The sequence below is a fragment of the Felis catus genome, chromosome D3, assembly GCF_018350175.1.
Source record: "Felis catus isolate Fca126 chromosome D3, F.catus_Fca126_mat1.0, whole genome shotgun sequence".
Lineage (NCBI taxonomy): Eukaryota > Metazoa > Chordata > Mammalia > Carnivora > Felidae > Felis > Felis catus.
Window position 1 is genome coordinate 5657860 of NC_058379.1, and position 12327 is coordinate 5670186.

General features: G+C 61.6%; 1 protein-coding gene across 23 annotated transcripts in view; it reads left to right on the forward strand.

The window, feature by feature from the left end:
* Window positions 1-12327, forward strand: part of NCOR2 (nuclear receptor corepressor 2) — a 212451-nt gene that overhangs the window by 94058 nt on the left and 106066 nt on the right. For all 23 annotated transcript variants that reach the window (XM_023241291.2, XM_045041573.1, XM_045041577.1 and 20 more), the window contains 2 exons: window positions 1431-1487; window positions 8685-8737. In XM_023241291.2, coding sequence (XP_023097059.2) covers window positions 1431-1487; window positions 8685-8737 — 110 coding nt within the window. The remainder of the gene's footprint in view (window positions 1-1430; window positions 1488-8684; window positions 8738-12327) is intronic.

Sequence of the window (12327 nt, forward strand, 5' to 3'; positions counted from 1 at the left end):
TCGCGTTGTGTTTGGGTGCGACTTAAATATTGGTAACGCCTGCTTTGTGCTCAATGCTTGGCTCATAGCGGGTCCCTGATAAAGTGGCCGTCGTTACAGTGATAGATCGCCCCCTGATATTTTGGCCCCCAGCCACACGCTGAGGCTGCTGGTCTCGGGGTTTTGGCTGTGCACAAAGGGGGCTGAGAGCATGGCTTGTTCATGGGTGGGCTGGGCCCAGGGCTCTAGGCGGAGCTCGTTCTAGGTGCCAGCTTGAGCCCACCTACACACCCACTGTCTGTCTGTCGCGGGGAGCCAGGAGAGGGGGAGCCGGCCGGCTGGCTCCCGGCCCCCCTCCTCCCTGCTGCGACACCGGGAGCCTGTGCCTCGAATTCTGTTGTCAGCCACGTTCCCCAGGGCTCGGGGTCACCCTCTTTTAGTGGGTCTGGATTGGGGGATCCTCAGAGGTAACTTGCTCGGCTACCCGGCTCCCTCCGGATACCGGATGGTCTCCCTGAGGTTGGCTGAGTCGGGAGCACCGGCCTTTCCCGGCCACGAGAGGACTTAGGTCTCCCACGTGCGTGCTGTGGGCACCCCGCTTCACGTGGCGCGCAGTGGCCCGGATCCGACGAAAACCCCGCCGAAGCCGCCGTCCGCGGTTCTCTGCGCACCCCTTCCCCCAGCTGGCCCCGGGCCATCCTCTGGGCCTCCCGAGAGCAGGCCCTGGTGGTCCCGGGCCGGGGGCCCGCGGGGCCTGGCGGAGGCACAATGTCCGCCTTCACGGCTGGGCCGGAGGTCCAGCCTGCTGCATTCACAGCCACTGAGCACTTTCTGCCACATGTTCCTGTTTTCCTAATAAGTCCTGGGTTGTGAGTGGGGAGGGAGGCGGGGAGGCCCCAGGGCAGCTCAGAAATAGTCACATGATTGTGAAATACAAGAATCCTAGAAAGGGTATCTCTGAGAGCCTCTGTGTCCCCCCCGCCCCCCCACTCCCTGGCTGGTGCACTAGCTCTGAGGTAATTGCAGACACCCAGCCAGCTTCCAAGTGAAGGAAGGCATCTTGGGCCTGGCGGAGTGGCCTGCTGGCGGGGAGCCGTGCCCACAGCGCTGTGCCCCGGCCGGGGGGGGGCGGGGGTTGGGCCTGAGGGTTTGGGGGGGCCAGGCAACGGAGAACACCGTGCGTTTGTTGGAATCGAAACTTGGCCGGCTTGCCAGGGACGCCGCAGGGGTATTGAGGCCCCTCTGTTTGTCTCCAGCGTGGGGAGGGCTTGCGGGGGGACCCTGGTGCCGCCTCCCCCCCCACCCCCCCACCCTGGGGCCGTGGATTGGCTGCTGGGCTGGGCAGCTGCCTGCTGTTCCGGAGACCTCTATTTATAATCTGTTCTGTTTTTTTTTTTTTTTTTTTTTTTTTTTTTTTTTTTTAATTTCTCCTCCTCCCCGTCACCCTGCAGAAGAAGGCTGAAGCCGCCCATCGGATTCTGGAAGGCCTGGGGCCTCAGGTGGAGCTGGTGAGCTGGGGAGGGGTGGGGGCGGGGGGGGGCAGCTCTGGGCAGGGGTGGCCGGAGAGGTGGGCAGGGAGGCAGGTGGGCGTGGAGGGGAAGGAGGAAGTCGGCTGTTGCCAAGGCGGCCCGGTCCTCTGGGGAGGCAGGAAATAGACGCTTCTGATAAGGGGGACTGGCCGATAGCGGGGCGGGTGGGGGGTGGGGAGGCGGGGAGCTGGCTGTCCCGCGGCCAGGACCCACTGGAGCCCCCCCGCCACCCAGTCGGGCTAGCTCAGCGTGGGAATCCTTGCTCTGGGCCAGATGATCTCTGCCAGCTCATCGCTGTGTGGACCCAAGCTCGGTTTCCCCATCTGTGAGATGGGAATAGTAACCTGTGTCCCCTGGGGTTGTAGTGCAGATCGGCCGGATTAGCTTTCGCGAAGCGCTTAGCGTGGGCGCCTGGTGGACAGTGAGTGCTGAGCATTCGCTGGTATTCGTACCCGTGTGATGGGTGTCGGTGGCCTTTGCCCGGTGGGAAGATGCCATGTGGGTGGCAGGGCTGGGAAGCCGGCCCCAGGCCTCGCCTCTCTCAGGCCCTCTGTTACCTTCGTGTGTCACCAGAGAGACACATGGAGGGAACGTGGACACTCTCAGCTGGTGGGAAACCTCAGCCCAGGAGGAATGGTCAGAGCCCCAGCTGCCCAGGCCCAGTCAGCGCCCCACTGGGGCGGCGTGTAGGGACACACGCACGCACACAAGATGGCCGTGAGGGTCCCCGTGCACGCAGACGCTCACGCCTGATACGGTCTTACGCATTTGGAGCCTAAGTTTAAACTCAGCTCCACCGTGTGTTTGCTCAGTGGCCTTGGGGAGAGGACTCGGTTTTCTTTTCTGTGAAATGGGAACACCAGGATCTTTGGGGCGGGGGGGGGGGCGGTTCAGTGAAATGATGCCCCGTGAGGCTCACGTAGCACACCCTTGCCCTGTACTCGGCGGCCGTGAACACGTAGAGGGTTGAACTCTTTGCTCCTGGGGTTTTTTCTTCGGTGGCCGCTGCTCTCTGGCCTGGAGTCCTTGCGCTCAGGCCACTGCGAAACGGGGAGTGGCCCCAGGTCCTCAGGTCCTCCCGGAGGGCAGGGCCAGGCAGGCAGTAGGGCGCTCCCGAGGCGAGGGAGACAGGGCCTAGGGCCCCTCTGGGATGGGTGGCAGGCTCCCCTTCCATTCGGGGGGCTTGCTTTCCCTGTTGGGTGTGATTTCTGGGGTGTCTCTAGGACCTTCGTTTTGTGTTTTTTTTTTTTTTTTTTTTTTTACATTTATTTATTTTTGAGAGACAGAGTGAGACAATGTGAGAGCAGGGGAGGGGCAGAGAGAGAGGGAGACACAGGATCAGAAGCAGGCTCCAGGCTTTGAGCTGTCGGCACAGAGCCCAATGCCGGGCTCGAACCCACAAACTGTGAAATCATGACCTGAGCCGAAGTCGGACGCTCAACCGACTGAGCCACCCAGGTGCCCCAAGACCCTCGTATTTTAAAAAATAGCCTTCCTGAGATGTTCACGTGCTATACGATTCATCAGTTTAACGTATCCAGGGGCGCCCGGGCAGCTCAGTCGGTTATGCATCCAACTCTTGATTTCAGCTCAGGTCATGATCCCGGGGTCTCCAGATGGAGTCCTGCTTTGGGCTCTGGCCTGAGCGTGGAGACTGCTTAAGATTCTCTCTCTCTCTCTCTCTCTCTCTCTCTCTCTCTCTCTCTCTCTCTCAAAAGTGTGCAGTTCAGTACTTTCTAGGATATTCGTGGGTGTGTGTGACATCTCTGCCATCCATTTCAAAACGTTTCACCATCTGAGAAAGAACTTCGTGTCCTTAGCTATCACCTCCTTATCTTTTCGTTCCTCTCCTGTCCCCGCCTCCCACCCACCGCTAACTTACTTTCTGTCCCTACGGGCTTGCCTGCTGGAGAGCTCGTATCAATGGACTCACACACTGTGTGGCCTCTTGTGACTGGCTTCTTTCACTCCCCATCACACCCCCGAGGTTGGTCCGGGTTGTAGCGGGGTGTCTATGCCTCGTTCCTGTCGACGGCTGAATGATACTCCATTGTACGGATAGACCCCATCTGTTGGGCCATTTATGCACTGGCAGGCGTTACGCTGTGTTTGCTTTTGGCTATTACAGGGGCTGCGAACATTAATGCACAAGTTTCATTTTTATTTTTATTTTTTTTTATTTTGAGAGAGCGAGCGAGCCGGGGCCTGAGCAGGGGAGGGGCAGAGAGAGAGAGGGAGACGCAGAATCCGAAGCGGGCTCCAGGCTCTGAGCCGTCAGCACAGAGCCCCCGCGGGGCTCGAACCCACGGACCGCGAGCTCGTGGCCTGAGTCGAAGTCGGAGGCTCAACCGACGGAGCCCCCCAGGCGCCCCAGGACACAAGTTTTTGTATGGACAGGTTTTCTTTGCCCTCTCATGTACACCTGGGACCGGAACTGGTGGGCCGTGTTCATTCTGTTTAGCCTCTTGAGGAATTGCGAGACCGCTTTGTGAATTGTGCCCCGTCTTCCGTTCCCACCGGTAAGCTGCTTCTTGCCTCAGTTTCCCCTTCTTGGCAATGAGGATGGAGGGACCAGAGGTGGTGCCCAGCCGTTTCCGGACCTGGCGGCTCTCCCTTTCCCTTTCCTGACCTGATTAGTCCCAGGGGCCTCCTGAGGGGGGGCGGGGTGGGGGCAGATGAAGGTCGCTGCGTCCAGATGCCCGAGGAGCGGCAGTGAGGGAGGCAGGGTCGGTCTCCCCGTGACGGTCTCCCTGTGAGTGGGGCAGGGCATCTGCTGGGCTCAGTCCGTGTGATTCTTTCTTGGGTCTCCGTGGGTGAGGGGGTTGTCCTCTGCTTGGGGGTCTCAGAGTGGAGACTTCCTCAAGGCTAGAGGCACAGGAGGCCACGGTCTGGAGTGTCTGCCTGGTGGGCCGTGTGGTCGTCCCTGGAGCCCTCTGGAAGTCAGTGGGTTCTTGACTCGGTGGCGCTCGGTGGGGTTGAGGAGGAGACTCCCACAGACAGGGGGCCTGCTGGTGTTAGGCCTGTCCGTTCTCTCGATGAGGCTCAGACCAGTGCCTTGTTCAGGGCCATGCAGCAAGAGTTGAGGCAGGGAGGTGAGCTGAGCCTGTGGGGCTGCGGCCAGCCGCATCTGCACGGGTCTGCGCTCTGTCTGGTCCCCAAAAGGCCCCAGTGGCCGGAGGTGTGCTCCAAGGAGAGCCAGCTCAGAGGCGTATGTACCCTGTGCCCGGGCTCCTTCCTGGAGGGCCCGATGCTGTGGACCCTTGGCCTGCGGTCACTGGGCTGTACCACTGTGGGATCCATTTCCGGGGGGCGGGGGAGGGGCTCTCTCATCTGTGGCCAGGGAGCCCCTAGCCCAGGGAGAGAGAGGCTGCCGGGCCTCAGGGACCGGGATGGTGCTGTCCGACCTCGCTGGGGTGGGAGGGGGGAGGCCTGGGCCTAGGAGAAGTTTGCTCTGGAAAGGAAGAAGATCGCGTAGGCCGGGCTGAGTATGCACCGCCCCCTCCCTCCAGCATCCCTGGGATTGGGGGGTCCAGGCCCGGCCTGGTGGAGAGGTGCTGGAGGGAGGGTGTGGGCCACTGTGGCCCCCGCCCCCTCTCCCCGCGGCTTTGAGTCATTGGTTTCCTTCCTGTTCAGAGGTGCTATTTTAAGAATGTGGTGTCACCAGAGGGTTGAGGGCCAGGGCTGACACTTCGTTTCTTAGCAGCTCAGTCCACCTGGGGTTGCTGGCTGCTCTCGGCCACCCTGCCAGCTGGCTGAAGTCAGGCCCGAGGGGGGACCCCCTTCCTTCTCCCAGAGACCAGCTCTGCTGTCCTTGTCATTTCTGCTTTACAGCCTTGCACGTCCCCTGCCTTGTGCTGTCTTTCTGCCCTCTGGATTGTTTGGGCGGCGCCCCCACTTTTAGAGGGGATGGAGGGACGGGGTGGGGGAGAGACGGGCCCAGGGCCTCCAACCAGGAGGGTGGGCCTTCCCAGTGGTACCGTTGCGCTCTGCTGGGGGGAGGGGGCTTCCCTCTTAGGTGCTGTGTCCCCTTGACAGGCGGTTGGAGCCGCCATATTGGAACTTGTCTCCTGGGACACAGGGAGGCTTTGCCTGGCCTTGCACAGGCCCCTCTGCAGGTGGCCAGGAGGCCCCCCAACTTGGGCCCTGCCCTCCCCCCCAGCCATGCACCTGCCGTGGAGGGGCCGTGGCCTGTCCAACCTCCATCCTCCCCCCCCTCACTCGGGCCTTCCAGAATGGCTGCCCCAGGGAGCCTGTCACCATGGCAATGAACAGCCTCCCAGGACTCGGCCCAGACACTTCCCTTCCTTCCCAGGACTGTTTACCTCGAAGAGTGCTCAGTGAGTGACTCCTTCGGGGACAGCCCCCGTGGCTGGAGGCAGCAAGCCCGCAGTGTTCTCCGAGCTCTTCCGTGGAGACCCGCTGCCGAGGGCCGCCTCTGGGGCCAGGTTGCTCTGTCCTTACCTGGCCTGGCAGGCGGCCACAGGTGAAGGCGGTTTGGCTGGTCACGGGCTGACTGTGCCCCTCCTGCCCTCTCCGAAGCCCATCTCCCCGCTTCCGGCCCATCTTGTTACGGAGAAGCAGAGCCCCCTCTCCCTGCCCGTCGCTCGCTCCCGGGGTCTCCGTGTGTGGTCCTTCAGCCCGTCCTGGTCTCTTTAGGCTGTGGAGACGTGGCTGTTTGCCGTCCTCAAGCCAAAACAACACAGATCAGTCACCAAGTCTGACATTTCCTGGGTTCCTCGGAAGCCCTGTGAAGTAGTTGCTGTTTGCTCCGTGCCCATTTTCCAGATGAGAAAACCGAGGCCCAACGTGTTGACCCCATGTGCCCGAGGGCGCACGGCTAGCAAGGGAGGTGCCGCTTTGTACATCGAGGCATCCAGGCATCTGTTTGGAACCTGAACAAATGGCCACGCCCACCCCTACCGGCCTGTGTTTTATGGGCACGTGGAAACATAAAGGACCGGTGCAGAGTCACCCGGGGCTAAAGGTGCACGTTTGATGCTTTGAAACGTGGCGCAGGAGTCCTCGCAGGGCCCCTTGCTGTCGCGAGGGCCGTCCGCCTCCCGCGGTGACGCCTCACCCCGCTCAGCTGGGACTCTGCGGTGAGCCTCACTGGGGGCTCTGCAGTTGCCCTCCGGTTCAAACCCAGAGTGGGGCTCGCAGCCCCCCTCTCCAGCTGAGCGCCTTGTTAGTGCAGCCTGACCCGGGGTGGGGAGAGAGGGCTTGTACCAGCCGGGGGTGGGGGTGGGGCAGCTGAGCTGGGAGCCTGGAACTAGCCAAGCCCAGTGCTGACTTGTCACAGGGAGAATGCGAGGCACACGGGGAGGCGGGGGGAGGTGACCTTGTCATCAGCCACGGCTGCCTGCAGTGCCGTCCGAGGGCCGGGATGTCCAGAAGCGTGGAGGACCGGCCCCGCCTACGGAGGACAGGAGGCCTGTTCCTGGGGACGGGCGGGTCGTGCCCCGTGGCCGTGCTGTGCTGCCTGTGGTTGGTCCCCATGGGCTGGGCCGATCGGGAGGCGTGTCCAGCTGCCTCCCCAGGGAGAAGTTCTAGGGCGGAGACTCTCTTCCCTCCCCTGGGGCCGTGTCCTGGGGCTGCCGCTGGCCTGCCTGTCCTCACGCTGTGGGCTCCTTCCCCGCAGTCACCCGTGGCTGCCCTGGGAGGCTCCCGCTGCGCGTGGGGGCGGATGGCAAGGGAGAGGGTGACGCACACACGCACACACACGGGAAGACCCCCAGAGAGGGTGCAGGCAGAGGCGGAGAGCAGGGCCCTGCCTCCAGCGCCAGAGCTGAGACCGGATTCTCGTTGCAGCTCATCTCTGACCAGCTGTGGGCACAGATTTCGACCTCGCAGGGACCGGGTTTTCTCCTCCGTAGAGTGGGGATGATACTTGTATCCGTTAGCTCCTGCCGTGTAACAAACCGACTCCAGATTTAGTGGCCTGAGACAGCCACCGTTTCCGTTTCCTGTGAGCACAGAAGTCAGCTGAGCGTTTCTGCTGCTCGGCGACCAGCTGGGCCTCGGCCGGGAGGGTGCGGCCGTCGTCTGTCTGCCTCCGGCAGGCCAGGCGTGGTTTCTCACCAGGGGCAGGCGAACAGGAGGGCAAGGCGAAACGCAGATGTGCGTTTTCCAGCCTCTGCTTTCATCAAGTTTGTGAGCGTCTCATTGGCCAGAGCAAGGGTGTGGCTGGATACGGGAGGCAGGACACCCTGGCACCCTCGCTCTGTTGTTGCGCCCTGACGTGATGACGGCGACACGGTTCCCTCTTGGGCCTCTCTGCCTGCCAGGCGCGGGGCCGAGAGCTCTGCACGCATGGGCCCGTTTGACCTTCGCGACGGCCATGAGTTTAACCCCATCTGCGGCTGAACTTGCGGGGCACAGGTGGCCTATGTAACTCACCAGAGACGAGCGGCCGGCGAGCCGCAGATCCAGGCTGTGTCCCCGGGCTGTGTCCCCGGCCCCTGCGCACGGTGCCGGCGTCCGCGAGGGAGGCGCACAGCAGCTGGCCCTGCACGCTCCGCGGCGGCTCTCCCCGCACGCACTTGCTGCCGGGTGTGGGCCCAGGGCCCTCCTCTCCGCCCGGCAGGTCCCTGCTGTTCACGAGCCCTCCTTTCCCCCTTCAGCTTTCCCGCGGGGCCCGTTTGGTCTGGGTCTGACGTATCCCCGCTACCGCACAGACGCTCCCGCGTCGTCTCCTCGTGGAACGCGGAGCCGCACGTCCCCGGGCACCCGCAGGAGGGGAGGGGCCGGAGGGCGCACACGTCTCGCTCCCCAACACGCGTCGTCCCGGTGCCCTCTGGAGCGCGTGCAGCGGATGTGGGGTCGCGCGTCTGCCTGTCCTCCTCTCGCCCTCCCAGGCTCCTGGCAGCGTTGGGCCCTTGTCCTCTGCCGGGCGGCGGGGGCGGCGGTCCCTCGCGGCGGTCTGGGGGCAGCTGCCCCGTGGGGCCCCGAGTGCTGCGCATGCTCAGGCCGGCGCGGCCCAATGCCCCTGCAGGGCAGCCACGGTGGCCGTGCCCCGAGGGTCACAGGCCGCTCCCGGCTGGGGCCGCGGCCCGGGTCTCCCCGTGCTCTGGTTCGTGCCTGCCCATCCTGGAGCCGGGGCCCGGGCGCCGTGGTGGAGGAACACGGCGCCCGGCCCGGCTCTGAAGCGTCTCCCTCTCCCTGTCTCTCCCTCCGCAGCCCCTGTACAACCAGCCGTCCGACACCAGGCAGTATCATGAGAACATCAAAATGTGAGTACTCGAGGGCAGCCTTGTGGATACCCGGTGGCTGGGGGGGACGGGAGGTCTGGCCTCGGAGCTCCAGGCTGGGATGTGGGCTCTCAGTTCCCGGGAGGACTCCCTCCCACACGGGGCTGGGTGCTCGAGGAGGGCGCGGGAGAGGGCCGTTTGGGCAAGGGTTTGGGGCCGGGTTAGGGCCGAGGTCGGGGTCGGGGCAGGCCCGGGGCAGGAGGGGCAGGGTGGCCCCACGAAGCGCAGGGACACAGACTTTGAGCTGGGAGGCCAGGTGAGGACCCTGCAGGCACAGCCCTGGCGAGACGGAGGCGGGGGGCTGCGGGGCCCCATCGCGTGCGGACGGGCTGTTCCCGATGGAGAGCGAGCTGGACATGATGGCAGGTGGCCCGGGGCCAGCGGGGCCCGTGGTTTGGGCTCTGACGTAAGCACGTCTGGGAGTGTCCTGGGGTCTGCTCCGGGGGCCCTCGGGTGCCGCGGCCCGGTGTGCCGCAGCCGGGAGCGCTACTCCAGACCCGGAGGCTCAGGGGCTGGCCAACGTGGTAGCTCTCAGTGATGGGGCCTTTTCCCAGATGGATGCAAGGGGTGAGGAAATCCCGGTTAAGTGCCACCTGTCGTGGGTGGGGGCTGACCTGGCATCCTGGGGCAACGGGATCACGCTGGAGGTGGTGGCTTCCCGTCTTCAAGCCGGGAGGGAAGCATCAGAAGTATGGTGGCAGAAGACGGTTGGCTTCTTTTGGGGGGGATGTATTAATGGGAACATGGTCCGTTTGGCAGAGGAGGGGATATCACCTCATGTCGTTATCCAGGAGCCCAAAAGGTGAAAGGGACCGCAGACCTGGCTCCTTGAAGAGCACGTGGCTGTGAACACTCGGTGATGTTAGGTTGGAGGCAGACTCTTTGGCATGCCTTCTGGCTGTTCTTTATTGTGAGAGGGTGCAGACGTTTTTGCGTGACCTCCGAGGGCAGCCCTTAGCTTGTCCAGTGGGCAGGCCGGCCTGGTCTGATTGTCCCAAGCTCCCCTGGGGTGGAACCGCAGGGTGTACGGGGCAGTAGTGAGCTTCCCGTCCCTGGAGGCATGCAAACCTCCCGGTGGTCTTTAAATATCCACTGGTGTTGGTCCAGTTGACAGGGGAGTCCCTTCTTTTTAGTTTCGGGACTTGCGTGACTGGTCCGAGTTCTGGTCACTGAAACCGCCACCCCCTTACAGTTCCCGGTAACTGACGGAGCAGACTAGAAAATCTCTTGTGGCCGGCGAGGTCCTTGGTGCGTTTGGGCTTAGGAGCACCTGCCGAGGAGGCCTCACCGGCGCTGTCGGGGGGTCGCTCTCGGCCTGGGGCTGGCTGGGGCCGTGTCTGCTGAGGCTGTGCTTTCGTGTGGCCTTGTGGGTGTGTGCCTTTTGACACAACACCATTGATTTTCCACTCGGGCCACCCCAGTCCCTTCTGTGCTTCCCGGGACCTGCTTCTCCCTGGGTCCGCTGCTAGAGGGAGGGCGGGTGAGGGCACGGGGGGCCTCTAGGGCCGTCCTTGCTGGTTCAGGGTGCGGCAGTGGGGTGTTTCCTTCTGAGCAGGGCTGCTGGGAGTATTTGTTCCTTTATTCACTCAGCACGCATTTATCAAACCCCTACTACGTGCCAGGCCCTCTTCTAGGACCTGGGGCTTCAGCCGCGAGCGAAGAACGAAGAGCCGTGCTTTTCGTCAGGCTTTGTCTAGTAGTGAGAAAGTGAGTTAAATAAGCGAGAAAATATTCCGCTAGTAAAAAGTACCGTGGGGGGCCCCTGGGTGGCTCAGTCGGCGGAGCATCCGGCTTGAGCTCAGGTCGTGATCTCACGGTTCTTGAGTTCGCGGCCCGCATCGGGCTCTCTGCTGTCGGCGTGGAGCCTGGAGCCTGCTTCGGATCCCCTGTCCCCCTGTCCCTCTGCCTCTCCCCCGCTTGCCCTCTCAAAGATACTTAAAAAATTGTAGATGGAAAGTACTGTGCTCACACAGCTGTCTTAAGCTCTTTGTATGTCGCTCACCCAGCTGTGTTTTTCCTTTTGACGTACCAATTTTTATAGTAATATCGTACTGAAATCTTATATAAGGTCTTCACTAAAAATGAGTAATTTTTTTTAATGTTTATTTCTTTTTTTTTTTTTTTTTTCAACGTTTATTTTTATTTTTGGGACAGAGAGAGACAGAGCATGAACGGGGGAGGGGCAGGGAGAGAGGGAGACACAGAATCGGAAACAGGCTCCAGGCTCCGAGCCATCAGCCCAGAGCCTGACGCGGGGCTCGAACTCACGGACCGCGAGATCGTGACCTGAGCTGAAGTCGGACGCCTAACCGACTGCACCACCCAGGCGCCCCTTTTAATGTTTATTTCTAAGAGAGAGAGAGAGAGAGAGAGACAGAGCATGAGTGGGGGAGGGGCAGAGAGAGAGGGAGACACAGAATCTGAAGCAGACTCCAGGCTCCGAGCTGTCAGCACAGAGCCTGACGCGGGGCTCGAACTCACGGACCGCGAGATCATGACCTGAGCCAAAGCCGGACGCTCAACCGACTGAGCCACCCAGGCGCCCCCCAAAAATGAGTAATGTTTTAAGCTGAATGTGATTTCCATTTATGAAAATAACCATAAAGTCCAAACAGGAAAGGAGAAAGGGGCAAATAATATTAGCGGATAAGGTGCTGCCATGTCTCTAAGGATAAAGCGATAGACTTACGGAAACAGAAAAAAAATGGGACTATTTCTGGCCCTTCCCCGTCTTCATCAGAGAATGGCTCCGGTCTGTTGGGGTACATTCCGGCTAAGTAGGTGACTGCCTAGTCAGATTTGTTCCAAATCCAAATCACAGATGGACACATCTAAGTTTAAAACGTAGAGATGAGTAAATTTAAGATTTCTTACGTAAGTGGTGAATTTTGTGTTAGAAAAACATACCCGTAAGCAAATTATTCGAACCGATTCGTCCTTAGAATTTTGACGTCGTTCCTAGTTTTCCACGGAGATCAAAATGAGCTGTATTTTTAATTTCAGTACGATCGTCGGTGAATTAGTGCAGTCACTTACTTTAAAGAATGCGACGAAGATGGAAAAGGGGACGGGAGAGAAACGGGGGGGTGGCTTTAGCCAGGGGATCTGGGCCTGACAGCAGAGGGGACACTGTGGGGTTGAGCAGCAGTGAGCCGTGTGGGCCTCCCTGGCAAATGGAACAGGCAGTGCAAAGGCCCTGGGGCAGGACTGAGCTGGTGAGGTCCCAGGGAAGGCCAGCATGGCTGCGAGGGCTGGGTGAGGAGAGAAGGTGCCAGCCAGCTCACCCAGGGCTGATGAGTTCGGGTCGTATTATTTGTGTGTGAAGGGAGGCCAGCAATGAGGTTTATGCTGGGAAGTGAGGTGCCGAGTTTTTGCCTTCAAGGCTCTCGTGGCTGCCGAGAGAAAGGACCAGGGGTGGGGGGACCTTGGTGGAGGTGGCCGTAGCCACGCGGGCAGGCAGCGGTGGGTCTGGGTGCTGCGGCGGCCGCCAGGGGTGCCGTGTGGAGGGCCAGGGGAAGGGAGGTCCCGTGGCGGCAAAGATCGGGGGCCCGGGCCACTGTGGAGACCGTGAA